General features: G+C 41.3%; 1 protein-coding gene and 1 pseudogene across 2 annotated transcripts; both read right to left on the bottom strand.

Annotated features, from left to right (window-relative positions):
* Positions 1 to 1,921: 1,921 nt before the first annotated feature.
* On the bottom strand, positions 1,922 to 21,220 carry qtgal (queuosine-tRNA galactosyltransferase). 2 transcript variants are annotated; one of them, XM_075463547.1, is made up of 12 exons: positions 20,797 to 21,220; positions 19,805 to 19,921; positions 19,614 to 19,713; positions 16,275 to 16,339; positions 14,898 to 14,963; positions 13,836 to 13,931; positions 9,339 to 9,434; positions 7,231 to 7,355; positions 4,170 to 4,305; positions 3,966 to 4,034; positions 3,767 to 3,841; positions 1,922 to 2,993 (listed from the first exon to the last, which is right to left on the bottom strand). In XM_075463547.1, exons 1-12 carry the CDS (start codon positions 20,917 to 20,919, stop codon positions 2,913 to 2,915), a joined length of 1,149 nt encoding a protein of 382 aa, XP_075319662.1. In that variant the 5' UTR covers positions 20,920 to 21,220; the 3' UTR covers positions 1,922 to 2,912. The 2 variants fall into 2 exon arrangements, with proteins under 2 accessions (XP_075319662.1, XP_075319663.1); XM_075463548.1 differs by lacking the exon at positions 19,805 to 19,921.
* LOC142379536 (U2 spliceosomal RNA) lies at positions 18,614 to 18,766 on the bottom strand (annotated as a pseudogene).
* Positions 21,221 to 21,912: the final 692 nt, after the last annotated feature.

The raw sequence follows: 21,912 nt of genomic DNA, 5'->3' as shown, positions 1-21,912 counted from the left end.
TTTCACAGTGATACTAAGAAAAAACTCAATGTGAAGGATCTGCAAAGATCATGCCCACACAAAAGCTTCAGTCTGACCAAAATCTGTCTGGAGCCGGGGTTACAGCATGTACCATACACTCTATACTGATCCAACTAGGGCTCCATGAATGAAGGTTTAGGAGGACACCACCACCGACGTTTCATACTTGAAATTTAGGGATTCTCATAATTCTGAGCACGATTGTCTTGTTTTGTTTTGTTTTTCAGAAAAATGACCACAAGTTGCATCAATGAGAAGTTTGGGTCAGCCTTCCACATCGTTGCAAACTTTCACCGTCCTCTTTCTACTTTTAAACTGTCCAGTTGTCTTTCAGTGGCACATGTATGCATTGCTTTCTCTACAAATAGCACGTCATTTCTGTGGTTAAACTGTTGCTGAAGTGTAAAATTAGGAAGTGTAATGTCACTTTGTATTGCAGCTTAGCTTATCCATATCAAACAGCATCTTACTGGTTTCATATCAATTTCTCCTTTCCAGTTAAACACACATCTTACATCTACAGAAAGATGTTGAAAACCAAGGAATGTGGGGCTGTTCCAGGTGAATGAAAGGGCACTCAGTGTCAGACCACTGTGACCTCTCTTCCCTCAAACAAACCGACCCTTTATCTCTTTCTCTTATCGGCTGCACTGCTCAGAGATCTTGCAGATGTGTGCGTCTTTGTCTCCACACGACGGCTTATTTGACCACGCAGGCTACAGGGTCAGGGTCATTTATTGTACGTGCTGGTGCGAGTTATCAGTTTTGGTGTCTGAGGAGAGGCAGAGTGTAAACATTGAGTAAAGCTCTGTTTACCCTCTCTAATAGATTCTCCATTAGAGCTCACTCTGATCACCCAACAAGTGCTTTATCATGAGGGCAGAGTGGGTAAAGGAGACAGGATATATGTAGACAGAACATGGTTTTATTTAAACAACTTACTTTGGAGCTTTGCTTTCTAAAATACAAATGGTGTCCATTCGTGCAAAGCACCTTATAGTTGCAGAACTGTATACGCTTTGAATGAGTTGTTACTCAAATAAGCAGAGAAAAATTAAGCTTTAAATTTGTCTTTCTATGAACAAAACAGTAAATCTATTAAACAAGAAACTAAATTTCAGATAAACTGACCAACACAATGACAACATATGGGTGCTACTGCACCAAAGTCCACTCTGTAAGGAAAACACAAAATGTCCGTAGATCACTGAGGAAGGAAAAGGGATGTGGAGTATGAGCTAAGTTGAAGTGATCTTTTTCTAAGCCCCTACATGAAACTACACTGCGGGTGGCAGAGACAAGGGACCTTCACTTGGTAGCTGGCAGAGTTGAAACACTTGGAACCGGTGCAGTGGCAGTGTGCTTTCACACTACCATGTGATGTTATTCTCAGTCTATAACAAAGCATGTGAGAATAAAAGTTCGCCTGAATTGAACATGCGCTTTTCCCCCCATCATTCCTGCTTCTCTTTAATTTGCTGTGGCCAGATTTACAGTCAGTCAGACCACGCTGAAGAAGCAGGAAACACGGGGAGATTTTGTAGGGAAAGGTCTGTTTACCTTTGGGCAGAAAAACTCCTCTCTTTGTGAGGTAAAATAAACGTTTTAATGTGTTTATGTGTCACAACTGGACCCGCTTAAAGAGTTCATTGTTCTCTAGATTTCATAAGAGACGCAGTGAAAGAAAAAGAACTTTGAGCAGAACCCATATTTGTTCATTTGTAGCAGATGTGTGCGTGTATCCGATTTTACACGGTTGCATCAGAGGAGAACTGTTTAGAAATCTGGTCATAAAACATCCCCCTTTTATGAGTTGAACCTTCTGTGATGGGAATTTCTGTGACTCAAACACATGCTCAAGTATACAGTTTGGTAAATAACGAGCTTAGTCCACATACGATTACAAAACACAGTATTACTTTATGTTGGTGAACACTGAACAGCAGATTGCTTTGCTCTGAAAAGTAAAAATCCATTACACGGTCTTCTTTGTATTTAATTTACCAAAGCATCCATCATCCTCTTTCTTGCCACCTCTTTCGGATTTGCATCATTTATAGAAGAGTTAGTTGGAGTTAGTTGTTATAACCATGCAGTAAACACTGGAGAGTACATTTCATTGAATGTAATCATGGAAGCAAACATTATAAAAAAGAATTAAAAAAAAAAAAAAAAAAAAAAAATCACCTGTTTGGGATCATTTCATTTCTTAAACTTGCATTTAAATGTGATGCTGGCTAGAGTCAAATGGCGTCAGATGAAGAACACCTCTGGTCACTGCCTCTATGAACAAACAGGTGGGACAACATTTGATACACGACTGCAGAGTCTCGTGTTCTAAATGTGAGACACAGACCCTCAAAATTGGACCAAAGTTGCTGATGGATTTGTCCAATTGTCAAATTAAACACTCTAGACATAAAAAGTGAGACTTGAATGTGATGGAAGGTTGATACTGAGGCTAAAATGCATATTTACAATATGAGACTAATATCAATCCTAATGCTCAGCAAGAAGGTGAAAAAGGAAAACTGCCCAAAATGTGCAATAAGTCCTAAAAGCTCCACTGAGAGAGCTAACTGTCACAACAGCAGTTCTGTGGTTACAGAGGCGGAAAAATCAGGGCAGTCAGCTTTGCCAAGTCAAACTTTGATGACTTCAAATTTTTCCCCATTTTGGCTCACACGAAAAACAACCTTTAACACGCACAAATGTACAACCCTCTCATTCCCTCCGTTGTTACCGTCCGTCACTCTACTGCAGAGCTCACTTCATCTCCCTGTTATCAGCCTATCACCCAGTTTGTGTCTGTTTGCGTAATCCAGACCTCTGCATTCCTCTGCCTGTTTAACCTGCAGGGCTGCGGGGGTCTTCTGCCTCACCCTGAGCAGTCAGTTGAAATGGTAGTAATCTACTCCCTCCTTCAGCTGCAGAGAGTTAAGATTTTCCTCCAGAACACCTCCCGTCATGTCCTACAAATGAAAAACAACAACAAAAAATACAAAAACATGGCTGAATGACATCTTGTTCAAGACCCATGATATTTTGCCATGTTGTTTCTTTTTTAACTCAAAGTCAGTCAAAAGTTTAACACAGAGTTGAAAGTGTCCGACACACCTGCAGTAAAGAAGTGCAGCCTGTGAGAACGGATCAAATGAATAAACTTGTTGATTACGGTCATTTGACATCTGGGTGAAACACATCCGTGATTGAGACCAGGTGATTATGTATGTGTGGGTGTTGTAGAGAATGAGAGACAGAAAGAGCATGATTGAGTCCAGGCCTTCTTGTTCTCTGATTACTGCTCACAATTCCCATAATTGAGCAATTAGCAGACCCCTAAGGTGGGGTCAGCCTAGATTTGAATCTGAATCTGACTGGATGATAAAAAGGCAATTATGGATTTCACTTCCCGAGCAACTGTGAGGGCTTTTTTTTGGACTATTAAACAAATAAAAAGCAAAACAGAATATCATTATCTTAGGAAAAGGCTATTGGAGTAGAGCTATAAAGCCCTGACGCGTGTAAATTTGTGACAGCGTCAAGTTGTTTGCACAAGCATCATGTGATCAAAGATCAGGCCTCCGTCTGTAGCCATTTCCTGACGGCTCCCATGTGTTTGTGTGCGTTACGTCCTGTACTGGGTACACGCCCTCGTTCATTATGTTAAGTTGGATAACAGACCTGAGGGACAGGCGGTCAGAAACAGCAGACATGCAACACACAAACACTCTTTTCTGCTCACCAGTTTAACACAAATGATGAAGGGGCCTGAGGCATCTTTGTAGTGCAGGATTGGGACTTTGGGTTTTGGTCTTTCCTGGAGTGATATCAATAAAAAAAATATATATATATTTTAAACTGTTGCCCAGAGCTTTGCTGAAACTGAAAAGTAGTTGGGTGAATCAAATCCTTCATGTTTTTCGTATCTGCAGCGATCTCACCTTGGATTCCTCATATGTGTAGAAGCCTTTCTGGATCTTGTTCTCATCCACATCACAGAAAGCTTTGACCTAACGTAACAGAGCAGCGATGAATACTCACACACACTCATATTTCACAACTTCCTTCACCAGTTCTATAAATTGAGGCCAGAAACAGACCAACGCACGACTCAGTGAGTGTTTCGCATCTGAAAATCAACATACTTTCTTCTGATTGGTCTGGCTCAGGCTTCGGTACAGCTTCCGGCCCTGTTTCCCAGCGTTCCATATGGTGAAGTTCTCCCACTGGCTGAGAACTCTCTCCTGCAGGAAGTCCACTCGTAGCTTCCAAATAGTCTCTCTGGAAACAGAGAGAAGAGAAAGTTGTAATTAAGAGATGTTCTCACAGTTGAAGCTCTATGGACAGTAAGATTGTGGGCCTCTATCTGGAACATTTTATTTATTCTGTGATCAACTGTTAGTTTGGTTTGAGAAAACGTGTGTGTGATAAGTGTTGAGCTACAGCCAGGATACAGTTATTCGTGCTTCTTGTTTATCAAAACAAATGAGTGTGAAAGACTTTGTTTTACAGTTGTTACACGCTGGACTGATTCATGGCAGGAAGCACTCATTTCCTGGAGTTTCAGCTGGTTGTTTGGAAATCTCTCTTTGGTGACATGACCACAGTATCTTGTCATCTAAAGGCTGGTTCTTTTTAGCAGATCCAAAAGTTTCCATGTGATGTCAATTTTGCCCTCTGTCAAACTCTGCAAAGGTCTGTGGACATCCACATAAATGCAAAGCCTTTGGCCATTGCAGAGAGTATGCACCTCTAGCTTGGCCAACTGCGCCTGCACCAGGGGAAAAATGGGCCACAGGAATACAGTGATCATTATTTACAGCTTTACAATCAATATTCCCTGCCTGATTCAAAACATTTAGCTTGAATTACAGCACATGTTGGCATTGTTTCTATAAACTTATGTATTGTTAGAACTTTTCTGTCAAGATCTTGTGTCGATGATGTGAGAGTCAGAGCATTGCATAATATCCTCTCCAGCTCATCCAAAAGATTCTCAATGGGGTTAAGATCTGGACTCAGTGGTGGCCAGTCCATGTGTGGAAATGATTTTTCATGCCCCCTCAAACCGCTGTTTCACAATTTGAGCTTGATGAATCCTGGCATTGCCGTTTTGGAATATGCCTGTGCCATAATGAAAGAAAAAAATATTTATGGAAAGACTTATTCATTATATTCAGTTTGTTAGCTGACCTTGGTTTTTGGGCAACCCCAGATCATAACACTGCCCCACAAACTTGTACGGTAGACAATAGTCATCATGGGTGCAGCACTTCATCTGCTGAGCTTCATCGCCTGATGTTCCCATCGTACTGGAACAGTTTAAATGTGGACTCATCAGTCCACATCACCTTTTTCCATTGCTCCAGAGTCCAATCTTTATATTCCACAGCAAACCAACGCCTTTTTTCCCCCAATTAGCTTCACTGATAAGTGATGTTCTGAAGGCTACACAGCTGTTCAGTCCAAATGGCTTCACATTGTGTGTGTGCAAATGCTGTTTTCACCATTAGAGTTCAACTGTTGACATTCTTTGATTTTTGTTCATCAAACGTTAAAGCAACCTCTGATGATTTCCGGGATTTAAAAAGAAAAATGCATTGGTTAGTTGTTAACCCAGCTTCAGTAGTTTCTGCAGGCACTGTAGTCATTAGGTTTGACTGAAGCAGACCAATAATTTGAGTCTTCTGAAACAGAGTTTCACATTTTGTCCACAACCACTGGAAGTGTCTTCTGACATAGTTATTTAAGGAATAAGAAGCTACTCTCTGTATGAGTGAAGGATAAACAGATGAATCGATATAGGACTATTCCAATGGAAGGCTCTTACCTTTTTGCTTAGTTATATCCAGGTGGTGACTGTAGAAAAAGAGTGCAAGGACACATGGAGGGAATAAAACCCCCTGATGAAAAATCATTTAAAATTCTCTCCGCAGTATGTCACCCCACTGAGCTTTGGACTGGAAGGCCAGGCTCTCCAGCTGCAGACTATTTTATAGTGGCTGGCTCACCTCAAAAATAATCGTATATGATGCTGCAACCCAATCTGTAACAAGCTTCCACACTTTCTATGCAAACACAGCAGGCCTTTCAAAGATATCCACTGAAGCCATGTGGGTTTTACGTGCTTAAGGTGAGGGGCAAGGACCCTCACAATAACATAATAAGTATTCATCTGCAAAGCACACAGAAATGTATCCTTCCTGTAGTATGAATAAATAGCTGCCCCTGTTCTGTTCATGCAGAGACCATGAATGAACACTCACTGGAGAACGCAAACTAGAACGTATTCCAAAATCTAAACAAAAATAGCCTTTTATTCCAAGGCATGGCAACAATATAAAGAGATACTCTTGCCTTTCCCTCACATTTATAAACGCATCCCTTTGGTGCTATAAATAATAATAATCATACACAGGTCGTCTACAGTGGCATTTATGTGTGTCAGACACAGAAAAAGATGATGGGTTAATTTTAACGAAGTAAGGAAGTAGGCTGGCGATGGACAGGAGGGGGTGACAAGAAGTGGGGGAGGGTGTAAAGTAGTCATGACTGAAATAGACCTCCAAAAATAGAAAGATGATAGATGAAGACATAGAGGAGGATGATCGGTGAAGGAGTACGTCAACACAGGCAGATATACGGGTAGCAGTTGCGGTAAGGGAGGAAGGAAGGAGGGAAAGAGGAAAAGAAGCAACAGGACAGAGGGGATGAAAGGTGGGGAGGTGTTAGGGGGGTGGAGGGAAGGGGAGGGGAGGCAGGAAAGACCTTTTTCTTTGTTGTCTTTTACATGTAGAGGCACACGTATACACACCTGTAGACACTGCATGGTGAAACACGGGCAACAGCAGGAATGTCAGCTCCCCCCCACACACAGCATGTCAAACACTTCTGTTCACACCGAGATCCGATTCCGTTCATGCAGCAAGGGGAGGATACTGAGCATTCCAGAAAGAGAAGGTTGAAATTCCTGATTTAAATGCTGGGAAAGTGACTGGAATTCCAAATACACAGTCTGAAAATCTCAAGATTACGAAAACATGCCTGTATGTGTGTGTGTGTTAGCGTACATATTTGGGTGCGAGAGCCCTGAGAAACTCTGTGATGCCAGTGGGCAGCTGTGTGTAGGTGGAGGATCAACACTGTGTCCAAGTATCCGTGTGTGAGTGCAGCTGAGCGGGATTGAGGGTGTATTGTGAGACTGACTCTGTTACAGAATGAGTGGTGGCCTTCTCATGGTAACGATAAACCAGCAGGCACTCGTCGACCCTGAGCAGACCCCCTCCCCGACGAAGAATCTTGTAGAAGAAGAGCAGATCCTCCGGGACTCCCTGGAAACAAAGAGGTTAAAGCAGAGAGACATATGATGTGAGGTACGGATTCAGTAACTGCCGCAGGTGGTCAGGCCAAAATATTGAATCCTGAGGTCATCTTAGGTCGGGAATTGTTTGTTTCAATAAACAGATTTCCATTGTTGTTTTTGGTCTTAATAGGAAAAAGGTGAAAGGAAACAGTCAAAGAAATCAAAACTGTTCCATGAGTGTGCGACACAAATTTATACGCTAACCTTTGCTCTTTGATTAAGACTTGAACTTCGGAGGTATGGAAACAGAAAAAGCCCATCTGGAACTTGCAGCTATCATGATGACGTCACTCACCAGCTGCTTCCAGGCTGAGACAGTGAGGAATAATCTCACATGGCTAACCGCCATATCTTTCCAGATATGAGATAATATCCCAGATATTTCAAGAGATTCACTCAATTTTCATCTTAAGGATGTCCGAGGGTGTTTTTTTTTTACCCCTAGAGTTTTGTTTCCTTCTTTTACTGAGTCACAACTGCTAGTAATGTAACATATACTGCCACCCTCTTGTGAAACTACACAGTCTAGTTTAATTGCTTTAAACAGCGTTCATGAAAAAAAAAATTGATTTTGTTTTTGCAGCTTTTCATAGAATTTCTTCAGATTTGCTCCGCTAGTAAATGGAAACATGGCTATTGTGGAAAATAGCTTTTTGCTAGTCTTTTCTTCATGAAATGATTGAAAAGTAATTGCAGAGTTCTCTAGATATGATAAGTATTTCTTGATGTGCATTTTAAGTTGTACATAAGAAAATTGTTGGTGGAAACTGCCAATTTTCTAAAAAATTTCATTGAGTTTTTATGGCTGCCAAAGATGGTTTTAGCTTTGTTTTTTTTCGTGCTGTGGCGCATTAGGGGAAATGGAAATGCATATGAAATTAGCTCAAACGTGGCAAAAATATTCCTCATATAGCAGGTCACATGAACGGTCAGCTGTTTGTATACCAGGAGAATAAACATGGCCAACACTCACAGACATATCTGACCACAAACAACTGTTTTTGTGTGCGTGTGTCTTCTTTTGCCAAGTTTTGCTTCCGTTTAGCACCGACTTCACACATCCATGCAGCTTTTACAGCCACCAGCTGACAACACCATGCAGCCTAGTTTATAGTGATGGAAGCCATAAATCGAAGCTTTGAAGCAACTCAAGAAGAACTGGCCATTTAAGATGAAGCTTCAGTTTGAGGCTCGTATTATTCTCCAAGAAAGAAATTATGTGGTCGATGACAACTGAAGCCTCGCTCGACAGTACAAACATGTGATTGGTTTGTCTGTCACTTCACAATTCTGTTTCATTCGTGTAATTTTTAAATATCATGGCATTGTGGCACTACCAACTAAACAAAATAAACTACTTGAATAAACAGCTTCAACTGGTAATCAGTTGAATTAAGTTTAGAGTGTAATTTTCCACTTGATTGAATCCACAAAAGTACACTGCCATGCAAAAACTAGTGCAAAAGAACATCATATCAACTTTAGCTCAAAACAGTTTCTACAGTGACTATAGTCATTAGTTTTACTGAAAATGGTCCTATTAAAATTTGTTGCAAACTTTGTGCCGTTGATGGAAAGAATTTAGTGACGTTTGGTCTGAATTGAACCAATCAGCAGGTCCCAACCAGCAGGCTTAAAAGGCTGGAAAGATTACTCCAGAGTAGTTACTTCAGAGTATTTACGTTGGTTCCATCGGAATATGCAAAATTCCCAAGCCACCCTAAAATGGAGCATGAATTGCTGTAATGGAAAAGAGGCTAAACGAAACAAATATATTCATGTTTTAGGGGAGAAACTGTTCCAATGCCACTAAGTGATGGTGTCTGCTGAAGTTAGAAACACTTTTGCTGTCAGAGTTGGTCAGATGACACGTAACACAAGCTAGTTCATTCTGGGTGCGCTGACACCATAAAGAGGTGGTTTGGGGAACAGTTTGAGAGTGAACCCTCACCTTGCCGCCCTCGTCAAATGGACCAACCTTCAGGAACAATTTCCTTGAGCAGAACCATGTCGGCATGACAACCGTGGGCCCGTGGGAGGTGTACACCTAAAACCCAAAACCAGTCAAGAATATAAAACAGACCACTTGGACTGATATGTACAATCCATTTATCATGAGTACTACACCATACACAAGAGAATATAAGAAACACATTTCGATATAACATATGACTTTACAATATATGAAGTGCAGTCAGCTGCAAAACCATGACCTCAGTAAATATTCACTTGTATTAACATCTGAAGGTACAACAAAAGGAATACAGAATTTTCCTGAATGATGACTTTGTGGCAGATCTGTTGGATTATACTGTATTCAAATTTATTGGAGAACTTAAAAAAGTGTCTAAGTTGTGTATACTTAGTATTATTGTTCAAAGAACACAAGATATCAATCTTCTATGAATTTTGGTTCCATTTTACTCAAACCTTCCTTTCCTTGTCAAGACACAATATGTGGTTCGAGCAGTGTCAAGGGCCTGCTCTCCCCACACTTTAAACCACAGTAATCTGTGAAGTTCCATTTTGCAACCAAAGACCCGTAAAGATCAAATAAATAAAAATGAATGTGTTAGGATGTTGGGACACCACAAGAACAGTAACTCCCGCCGATCTCCGCGGGATGTATGACGTTGCAAGACCGTCGACAAACACGTCGCTAAAAATATTTCAATGAAAATGTAATGTATATACTTGGAAAACTCGAAATAAAGTGAGGTTAGACAAAACTGCTTGTCATGATAGGAGAACAGAACGATTTCCTTCTCATTCTGAAAACAAAATAGGTCAAGGTACAGCTACATGTGCTCTCTTACAGCAGTGTGGAAGGGAAGGACACATAATCTTATAGTTTTTCTTTTCTTCTCCTCCTCCCTCTGACCGCAAACTCTTTCATACATCAGAACCACATTGTGGTCTATATATTTCCCTTTTCCCAAAGGCAACCCCCCACTCATTTGTTCCATCGGTGCCCAGCCCCCACCCCTTCTTGTTCCTCCTTTCCTCTGGATGTCTGTTTTTTTAACAGTAATGTTTTTGCACTGTGAATCAGAAAACCACTTCAGTTTGATCTGCCCCCCCCGCCACCCCCTCACTCTGTTCCACAAACTGCGCCTACGTGCGTGTGTTCATGTGTGTGACTACCGCAGGACAGAAATGCATCAGAGATTAAGAAACACTGAGCTAAACATCTGGATTCAGCAAGTCGAACAGCTGGATAGAATCTAATCCAGTGAGTGAGTGCATATGTGTGTCCACCTACATCTCTTCGCCCTTCTGTTTTAATATTGCATCATTTTGCAGATGTAAGTTGTGGCCAAGACACGAATACAGGGAATAAGATTTAGCTCTGGGAAAACACCCAATTCAGATAGAGATTCATCGTAGATGTGAGCAATCACAGGGGTAGGGGTGTTTTTGGATAAGCATATCTAATGCCACACAGATGAACACTCAAATGGAACACTGAGCAAATTTCTAGTTTCACAAAGTCAGCTTCCATTTCTTTGTCCAAAAAGTAAAAAGCAAAGGCAGATAAAGTGACGAAAGGGGAAGGAAAAAGAGGCGGCTTTCAAGTCTGCAGAATCAATGTATGATCTCACTCTCATGCTCCATGAAACTTAATATATTACAAGTATCCTGGAATGTCTGTTGAGTAGTTAAGCAGACTGTGATAATGTGTCCCTGTGTTTCAGAGAGTGATTTCAGGTTGTCTTGTATCCTTGGTGACGGTGTGTTTTGTTAAATCAGAAACGCCAAACTCCAATCTACACAGAAATGACTTTCTCTTATCATTTCATGAGTAACGTGTGTAAGTAAGGCAAAAGTTGTTTGTAAAGATTCCCCTTGTTCACCTCTGTAAGAAGGCTCTTCAAATAATAAATGACTGAAGTGAGACATCTTGAGACATCATCATCTTTATTGTGAAATACATACATGAGAGAAGAATGACTGCACTCTAACCTGCAGCATATTAATGTTGTCAGAGCTCAACAGAACTGGCTCGCAGCCAATCTAACTGACTGCCCCTTCAATGTGGAAGTAAAGTAGGAGAAGTTGAAGTGCCAATATACACTTCAAATTTCCCCATTTACAAATATATACTGCTGTTAACAGCAGAGTTTCTGAGACATCAATTACAAAGAAAAAAGGAGGCAAACAAAAATGATCTAGAGCGGAGACAAACTGTCTCCTTGCACTGAACGCCACCAGACATTCAGGATGAACTAAAAGCAGGTTCAAAAGAAATTAAGCTGAGCATACAGCCGAGGCAAACAGTGACTCAACCAGGTCTCAGTAAAATCCGAGTTGGATCAATGATCATCCATCAGTGTGTGAACACTTCAAAGAAGCAGACATCCCAGTCTCTGACCAACTATCACTTCAGTAGCAGTCACGAGGGAGGAGCTGGTGTGGGACTGAGTCAGGAGATGTGACAAGGGAAACCCGGAAAAGGAAAATAACACACCACAAACATGACCGAGACAACAGCCAAGAAACTGTGGTGTGCTGAGGAGACTGAGTAGCCTTGCAAGCCAGACCCCTACAGCAAAAAGCTGTACAGGGGTCTAGTGAAGCTGGATAGCAGTGTGGGCGGGATAAACGGTTGTCTGTTAAGTTGCCTCTGCACTCAACGCCACGCAATAGGATGGCGCAACAACCAATCAGAGCGATGAAGAAGGATTACGTAGTCAGCGCGACCCATGTGGAGACCCATGCGTCGTTCCACCAACGGAGCAAGCTGGTAAATTAAACTTTTACCGTACCCGGTGGGCAAAACTCCGAAAACGTCCTTTTTTTCCAAGAAAAACATAAGTGCAGTTCTCTCTGGAACTACACACTGAAACGTCGCACCTCTGTCGTCACTAGGTAGCGACCCCGCTCCTCACGATTTGATTGGCCTGATTAAGTTTCGATTTTCAGCCTCGCAAAACGACCACAACTGACTAGACTAGCCCGGGAGCAAATTCAATTTGAGGTCGCTAGGGGCGTCTAGATTTCTAGGCTAGAGACTGAGCAGAGTTTGGTCAAACGTTGGCGGGAACACCTGTGTCTCTTTGATGTCTTTAACATACAATATTGTGACAGACTTGAGAGAAGCAGAGGACAGAAACTGACAGTAAAAATTTACAGTCAGGAGAACAAAACAGACTGAATCACCAGACGATAACGGTATCATAGTGGAGTGATATAGAGGGGGATATCTTAGACTTATCGTAGACTGGCATTACATAGTGTGATCTCAGCATAAGAATTGGTTAAATTGAACTTTGTCTGGTGAGTAAACTTGACTTGTCCTGACATAAAGAAGTGCCCACATGTAATGAAACTCATTTAAGGTTGAATGCCACTGAATGGGTATGTTAGTTCACTGCCGAGGTTTGGAGCCACAGTTAAAGAGGCACTCTAATGATTTAAAATTTCATTCTGATGAAATTGTTCAATGAATGATTCACGTTTTGAAAAACAGAATCAGGGGTATTGTCTTTTCTATTGCACACGTTGTTAGCCATTGTCACAACCTGGAAAGCTGCATTTCCAACAATGCAAATCAACCACAGACAGTTTGGCCAGGGATCCTTTGGTCAGGGATCCAGGTGTCTTATGTCATGAGCAGCTAATGTAGCCTCAAGCACAAACAGTATAAGGAGAGGGTAAAAAAAAACATTCACCTATTTCTAACTCCATTTAATTTTTTAACTTTTTTCTTCATCTTTGTTGAATCAAACTTGGGGGAATGATCAGACTATGCGCTGCTCCCTCAGGAGACTTTACACAACTCTTTTCAACCGAAAGCCAGTGAACCAACTCTAATATGTAAAACTTGGTCTCTTTTAATGTTCTTCAAGGTTTTTCCTGCTGTGACATGTCAAAATCACTGCTGAACAGTGTCAGGCTCAACATTTGGTCACGATGACCCACACTTGTTTCCTACTGGCCCTCCATGTTGCTGCTCCAACGTATTTGCTTTGAAGCACAGGAAGAGGGAACGGTGACCTCGATAACAGCATACAGGAGTCTAATTATTTCACAATTTTTCTGCAGAAACTCGAGCAACAAAATACTTAAAGTGCAGTGATGTGCTTCATTTTTCATCATGTTGACAGGATTCATCTGCTGCAGGATTGGCTGGGGGACAACAGCAAGCTCATACTACTTTTTGTTTCTGCCAAATTGACTTTTCCACTACCAACCCACCCCCCCTGCCCAGCTGGCAGCGTGACCCGTTTCCTCTGGTGGGTCTGTGATGCACAGCGAGGTCAGGAGCGACACTGCCTCCACCCTCCGCTCCACTGCCACATTTCCGTGGAAACTGCAAACAGCAGGTACGTATCCTGTTTCTGTCTGACCTAGTGGCAGCCTGACACATGACCTCTCATATGCACATTAACCACACATATTCATCAACATCCAAACACACACACTATACAGAGACTCGTCTATTTACCTGTGAAACAAGCTGATCCTGAGTGAGAGAGTTGATCCAGCGGGAGTAACGCTCTGTAGATCCTTCCGGTAGCCTCTGGACTCTACAGCCAATCAGCTGTTATGAAAACACACAGGCAGACCTTATGAGTGTAATAAACATGTTATTGCTCTTTGTAAGTTTAGCTGCCCACAAAAACCAATGTGACCACAGATTTCACTCGGAAGCCTTCATAATAAACAATTTGGGAAGCTTTCTGATACAAGATGAACATTTGAATCGCATCATTTCAAGTTATTTCAAGTTCTAACCACCTCTGAAATGCAGAAAAGTATCTTTGTAGACAAAGACTGTGTGTGCTAAACTGGCCTGTCTGCAGTCCAGATCTGGCTCCTACTGAGAATGTATAGAGCATCATGAAGAGGAGAATCAGGCCACAACAACCACAGACTGTTGAGCAACTGAAACCTTGGGTTCAGAGAGACTGGAAACAAATGCCTCTGAAAACTGTAACAATTAACATGGCTTATTGTTTCTATTTTTCAAATGCAACGATTTTAGAAATTTAGCTTTTTCTGGAAAGGGTCTTTGTACGTACAAGTTCAATCCCTGAAGAAAGAAATATTGGAAAAGGGGCTTCCATCAAGAGGAGAGAAGCAACATAAAACTGAAAAACAAAACAGAGGATCACCCTTTTTTTTTTTTGTTGCCAGAACCATAAAATATTACAGAAAAGGGTTGGTTGTTTATGCAGGGCAGCAAGCCTGCTGTCTCCACACAGTCTTTCTCGTTTCCCCTCACACATGCAACCTTCAACCTCTGACCTGGCACGCCAAAGAGAGCATCAACACCGGATACTCACACTGTTCTGCGTGCCAGCTGCATGGACAAGCACACCCACACACACACGCTCACTCACGCAGGCAACATGAATAACTTTTTTTTTTTCAGAGAGAGAGAGTTACAAAAGGGAAGGAGAGAAGAAGAAGTGAGGAGAAACCAAGGAGAGCAGGGGTGAAAGCAGCACACAAAAGAAAAGGAAGGAAAGTGAGTAAGCAAACAGCTACTTGAGAAGGAACTTACAGAGTTTTGATGGAGGACGGATGCATCATACTGCACACGAACTCTTTGGGGCAACATAATATCATCCTAAGGATAAGAAAATGAAATATTCAAACTCACCTGACAACAGACAAACACAAAAAAATGCTTAGGTGATATTTAACTTCTCTGACTTGCTGGTTTTGAGCAACATTTAAAGGGATAGTTCGCCTCTTTTGACATGAAGCTGTATGACATCCCATTTTAGCAATATCATTTATGAACATTTTCTTACCCCCCGCTGCGTCCTGTGAGCCGAGTTCCAGCCTCGTTTTGGCGTTGACGAAGGTAGTCCGGCTAGTTGGCTGGGGCCACAAAAATAAAGCGTTTTGCTTCTCAAAACAATATGCGTTCAAAAGAGTAATACATTTGCATCACAAAATCGTTCATCCAGAAAAAGTCAGACCTCACAATCGTTTGGCGCTATTTTCTCTCGTCCTTCGTATCACTACGGGCTGTGTAGACCGTGCAGACCGGAGTGCAGACCGAGCAGTCCCCTGCTTCTGCGCAGTAAACACCGTAACAGGTGCGGCTATCGGCAGGTGGCTGCACGAATTGATATGAAGGTAGAGAGAAAATAGCTCCAAGTGATCGTGAGGTGTTACTTTTTTTGGTGAACAATTTTGTGATGCAAATGTATTACTCTTTTGAACGCATATTGTTTTGAGAAGCAAGACGCTTTATTTTTGTGGCCCCAGCCGACTACCTTCGTCAACGCCAAAACGAGGCTGGAACTCGGCTCACAGGACACAGCAGGGGGTAAGTCAATGTTCATAAATGATATTGCTAAAATGGGATGTCATACAGCTTCATGTCAAAAGAGGCGAACTATCCCTTTAAGGGCTGATCAAAAAGAAAAATATATAAAATAATCTGAATGACAATCATTTTTTAAATCATTATTTAGTGTAAATGAACTACTTTTGAGTTCGATAGTTGCTACCAAAATGAACAATTCTGACATACAGATAAGAAGAAAAGATTAGAGCCAATTAGAGGAAAGACATGAAATATGAGCAGCACAACTGTGAACAAGCTGCTTAAAAACTAATCTTAACAGTGGTCAGTCAGAAAGTCACTCTGTGACAATCAAGCCTTCAGGCGTGCAACGACAAAGCGCAGTATCAAAACCCAAGCAGCTGTCATGTGAAGACACACATAAAACACATCATGTATGTCAAACACAGCTTTCAGCTCGTTACTTATGTGTTCTGACAGGTCTGTCAAACAGTCGCTGAGATGCTGAGAGCCGTGTCGTGTGTGTGTGGATTCAGACAAACTGATTCGATTTCATTAACTTTGACCCACTACTGTGTGTATTATGAAAGACATCTGGACGGTGGAATGAAACACACCTACCGCATCCTGAAAGCACAAGTACTGTCCACAACTCTGAGATGCTGCCTCGTTCTTTGCATATCCCACTGAAAGACAAAGAACTTGTGTTTGATTGTGTTTATGTCTCTTGCATAATTTTCTTTAAAAAATTAAAAAGATCATCAACAACATGTGAAGGAATGACAGATGTTCTGCAACAAGTCAGGATGCTAGATAGCGCGCACCCGTACCCTCGAAAAAATGTCTCTTTGCATCTCAAGATTAATTTAGCACGATGAAGCAGGGTCTGAAGTTATTCTTCCTTTACACACTGTTCCGAACACGCTCATTCTTATTGGCGCGCAGGTAGTCAGTTAATTAAAGAAAAAGTGCAAAGGTGTCCGTAGTTCTTGGAAAGAAGAGCAGGATGGCTGAAAGACAAGTCAGGCAGCTTTCCAGCCTTAAAGGGATAATTCGGAGTAAAATGCACTTTAGATCCATTTACGGGATGTTGGGAGTATATACGTTGAGTTAACATCAAAATCATGTCATTCGGATGTGTTTTGAGAATTTCGATTTGACCGTTTTTAGCCAAAAGTCGTTAGCCTGGAAGTGAATGGGGCAAATCATGTCACCGCTACAAAACGCTATTTTTATACATCTTCTACAGCTCCAAACAACATAATACTTACGTAGTAGTGAGTAGAGGGTCCCTAAAGCCAAACCGAAGTGTCCCGGGGTCTTCATGTGGTCGGATATAGAGTCCAGAATGAATTTAATCAAGCCAGTACCTTTCCGGAAATGTGTCTGCTGGAGCTGCCGCTACAGACCGTGGTGAAGTTGGTTTGATATTGGTATTCGACAGATATTCACAATAAGGATATAAGGTGTCTTTTTTTTCAAACCAATATCAAACCAACTTATCCACGGTCTGTAGCGGCAGCTGCAGCAGACACATTTCCGGAAAGGTACTGGCTTGATTAAATTCATTCTGGACTCTATATCCAACCACATGAAGACCTCGGGACACTTCGGTTTGGCTTTAGGGACCCTCTACTCACTACCACGTAAGTATTATGTTGTTTGGAGCTGTAGAAGAGGTATAAAAATAGCGTTTTGTAGCGGTGACATGATTTGCCCCATTCACTTCCAGGCTAACGACTTTTGGCTAAAAACGGTCAAATCGAAATTCTCAAAACACATTCGAATGACATGATTTTGATGTCAACTCAACGTATGTACTCCCAACATCCCGTAAATTGATCTAAAGTGCATTTTACTCCGGATTATCCCTTTAAAACAGACTAACACGCACTTGAATATAAAAATAAACAAATGAATGAATGTCCTCATTGACATTGCACAGATGCAATAAAATTAGATAGCCACTCTTGACAGAGTGCAAATAATAAAACATACACATACACACATCTTAAACACAATAAAGTGTCTGCACGTACGCAACTTATTACATGAAAAGACGAGGTGCAAAACTATGAGCAAAAACAAGGTAAATATGCAGGTAAGATGCATTAAAGCTTACAACCGTTTTCACAGGGCACCGACAACAGGTGACACAGAGTACTGGAGACCAAAGCCACGCAGAGAACTGAACTTCATCCAGCTCATCATCACGCAAACTGGTTGGTAGATGATTAATATTCTGTAGCAGTGTTCGGTGGAATTCTCTGCACTAATTCAAGTCTTTCATTGAAGAACTTTTGTTTCTTTCTTTGTTCTTTAAAGTGGGGTTTTAGTAGAAAATCATTTGTCATACAAATAACTGCTTAATTCAATATGTACAATATGTCTTGTAATAATTTAAGAATTTACCAAATTCTTATAAAGATCAGCAGACATTTATTGAGAACAAATACAGAAATATTCATTTTAAAATACGTCTGCTTGCCTTTTAGGGCTTTCTTTATAAAGAAAATGTACACAGCAGACACGTCGCTAGCTTAGCTCCCCCTTCAGAATTCCTCCATCCTTCTGCAACTCAAAGCGCTCTGACCGCTGCAACAGAAATTGTGTGATCAACTATGTGTGACCTGCATTTTAACTATCACATATTTTGCTTTACTGCATCAAAACCTCACTAAATTTTAAAGGGACACTATGTAATAAATTAAGTCATTTATTAGCTCAAATCAACCTATTCATTCATAAATTAGTCCTCATTGGTGTAAAATTATCTCTGTCAAAAATCTCACTTATCCTCCTGAGTGAAGAATAACTTGTCTGTATCTACATAGAGCGGGCAAGCTCTATGGAGGCTGCCATGTCCTTCCGGTCTATGAAAAACGACGAAGTGCCGAGAGGGACATAAAGCACTTCGAATCGCGTTTTCCCCAACGGCAGGCCTTTTTTTTTTTTTTTTTTTTTAGTGCACCGTTCCTGGAGATACTGCAATACCAGGTTGATGCGTGGAGTGGACGGAGCAAGCCCCTATTCCATCTCCCTGTTCCAAAAATCAATTTAATATATGGTCCCCGGGTAGGGGACGTATCCCCAATGCCAGGCCTGGAAGCGGAAATGACGTCATTTTGACGTCACGTCCGCTACCGGCGCTAATGGTAAATAGATTTTATCTCGTAAATTATCCCACTAATAATGCATTGATTGTTACCAAACTTCTGCCGTAGTACACATAGGCTCTTAACTCACAAAACGAGGCATTAGAAAGTTTGTAAGTTTACCGGGAGTTTATTTAAAAGAACACTTTCCAGATAGCAACTACACACTGCTGCTAACGCTGCGTCAACGTCACTTCCGGTAACTCCCGGAATATGATTTGCACACCAAAGGCTATGTCAACTTCTGTTATCTGACATGTTATCTGTCATCTGTATTTATAGTGTTGTTGTATGTGTGTTATGTAATCCTTTGTACTGTGTGTCTTGATGTCTTTTTGTTTGTATGGACCTTGAGTCTGAAGCTATAGCTTCTTGAATCTTGACACATACCGCCTGCCGTAGTTCAAGAAGTTGCAACACACATTTGAAAACGCAAGGCGCTAAAGAGCAAATTCATTCGACTTTGTAAAATAAAATTGCACCACTAGATGGGGGAAGAAATGACATAATGTCCCTTTAAGTATATTCCTCAGGGGACAATGCTGTCCTTTTCCTTGACAGGTAAATTTAAAATGCAACAAAGAGTTTAGAGGAACTCTTATCGGACATAACATCAGTGGACAACATTAGTTAGTTATGAGTCATTTTGCAACAGCTGAAGCACAAAAGAACACGGCTGAACATGGGTTTTGGGGAACTTGTCAAGTTTGTGCTTATATCATGGAAATCGGGTTTCATGAAGAAAACAAACTTCTGAACTTGGGGCTGGAAAGTGACTGTTAGTCAATGTAAACAGTCCACTGACCTCCTCTGGGTTGGGCAGAGTTGTGACCGGAGATCACCACTGCGATGCCCTTCCCCTCCAGCCTCTCCTTCCAACCCTCCACCACTTTCCTGGAGTCGTCCTGAATGACACACAAAGAGGAAGGTTACACTACGGCAGGTTTCACTGACCTGCCTATTTAGATGTTTTAATATGCTAACAAGCAAACGTACAGTGCTAGCGTCATCAAACACAGACAGCTCCATGGATCCAGCAAAGTCTTGGTGAAATATGGCCTGCAGACACTCGTCAAGCCAACACGATGCATTGTACACTGGCATGACAATACTCTGAGTAGAGAGGAAAAATAAAGTTCATACATCACATGCTAAGTTGAGTCATGCATGCCCAGTTGAATGGTGATTTTGTCAGATGGTGCAATTTCTGTAGGAAGTCTGACAAAATAAACAAAAAAATATGACTGAATGCATTCACAGAGTGTCTGAGGCCACTGAAGTCTAGATGAGCATATTCAGAATATTCATTTTTTTGTTTTTTGTTTTTTTAACAGTGTCATGTTTACGTGCAGATGTGCAAATGCTGTGACAACTAGGGAACAACTGCAACCAGAAGCATTAGTGAAAGTCCAGTCCAGGGGGGGAAGTAAATTTTTTTTTAAAAAAAGACAAAAAGTAACACTGACACTTCTAAAAAGGTGCAAAAGAATCGTGAAAGTTAAGAAAATTATTATTATTACTAAATAATAATATTAAATATTATGAGCCGTGTTGGAAGATGTTTTCAGTAATCTGTGTTCTTCGCAGCTATAAATTAGAAAAATACATGATCACAGATGCAACTACGAAAAAAATTACAGTGAACTGGATTATAGTTGGCTTGAATTGGACTAAATATTTGAAGTGCATTGTGATTACATTTACTGTGATTTGGTGCTATATATACATATAATACTGAAATGAACTCAAAAGGACCTTAAGTGTGCATGCTGAACCCAGTGGAAGCAACACATCTGTAAATGCCTTCATGGCCTTCATTTACTGCAGGGACATTACAACCGTTTTGACAACAGCAGGTGATGCTGCCAAACTGTAACTGTAAATAAATGTGACTCCATGTGAGCAGGCGCTACAAGCTAAACACCTCCTCTTATTATTCTCCTGTTCGTCACTGTTAACCTTTGTGTTGAGCGCCCATCATCACCCACCACATCCACAGCGCTCTCCTCCGCATCCTGCTCCTCTCCTTCTGTCTGTGGCACTTCACTTGCTGTTCGGAGCCGCTTCGGTGGGTTCGGGTCCATTTCTGAGCCCCTGACCTGCTGCTCCATCCCCACTACTCACGAGCCTGTTGGCTCGACTTCAGTCAAGCTAGTCAAATGTAACGTGGAAAGAATCGAACAGTCTGATCGAGGCAACGAACGACATTTGCTGTCAAGGAGTGGGCCACGAGGTGAGCACGTGAATGAAAGTGTCAGTGAGCGCTCAACCTGGAACAGCTCTCGAATCAAATGGACCTGAATTAGTAAAGATTATTATATAAAACGTGTTCTGTGAGTATTAGTGATGGTCGTTGCAACAGTTTCCCCCCCAAACGTGTAGCTTGAGCTTGCACTGTGTGGAGCAACTTCCGCAAATATTGAATCTTAGACGCTGATTGGCTGTTGCAAAACACGGACGGACACTGCATTCGCTCTTAAACAATGACGTCTGTGACAGCTTCTGAATTCGTTTGAAATAAGTAAGTTGATGAAGACATGGTCATTTTATATTTGTGTGTGTGACAATGCGCACGTGCACGCAAATTGTTTGTATTTTGTGACTTTCTTATCTGGTTAGGGTGAGTTGCTCTGCTAATGCTACTGATGTAGTTTCAAATAAATTTTAAGTCAGGAAAATGAGGTAAATACTCACTGAAGAAAACTTTAATCTTTTTTTTATTTGGACAGACTTGGAAATGATGATATGTAGCAGTACATTTCTCTCTAGCTTTCCTGTTCTGTTGAATGGGGACCACATCAGTGTGTTTCTTATGTTAATGTTGGCAGCAGTAGCACGGGAGGTTTGTCTTGGTGAGCAGACAGAAAAACAGGATGGGCTGAAATATTGCTCCGGTCTGACTGTTGTTCTTTTTTTTTTTGACCGTAACAGAATCATGAGAGATTGACTGTGTGAGTGGGTCCCTCTGTGTTTGTGTCACTGATGTTTCACTCATTGTCTGTGTCAGGAATAAAAAAAAAATCTATTCCTAATTAAGAAATATCCACTGTCCATGTTATTAATTAGGGGATTTAGCAAACCATACAGTGTGTGTGGTTGGTCTC

Source organism: Odontesthes bonariensis, chromosome 4, assembly GCF_027942865.1.
Source record: "Odontesthes bonariensis isolate fOdoBon6 chromosome 4, fOdoBon6.hap1, whole genome shotgun sequence".
NCBI classification, from domain to species: Eukaryota; Metazoa; Chordata; class Actinopteri; order Atheriniformes; family Atherinopsidae; genus Odontesthes; species Odontesthes bonariensis.
Note: the sequence above shows the minus strand (reverse complement) of the source record. Positions and strands in the feature narration are given on the sequence as shown.

Coding starts and splice junctions, on each gene's coding strand:
- qtgal (XM_075463547.1), bottom strand. CDS start 20,919: ATGGAGCAGCAGGTCAGGGGCTCAGAAATGGACCCGAACCCACCGAAG. Junction 19,922..20,796: donor AGGAGAGCGCTGTGGATGTG/GTGGGTGATGAT, acceptor CTCTCTACTCAG/AGTATTGTCATGCCAGTGTA. Junction 2,994..3,766: donor TCATCATTTGTGTTAAACTG/GTGAGCAGAAAA, acceptor TTTCATTTGTAG/GACATGACGGGAGGTGTTCT.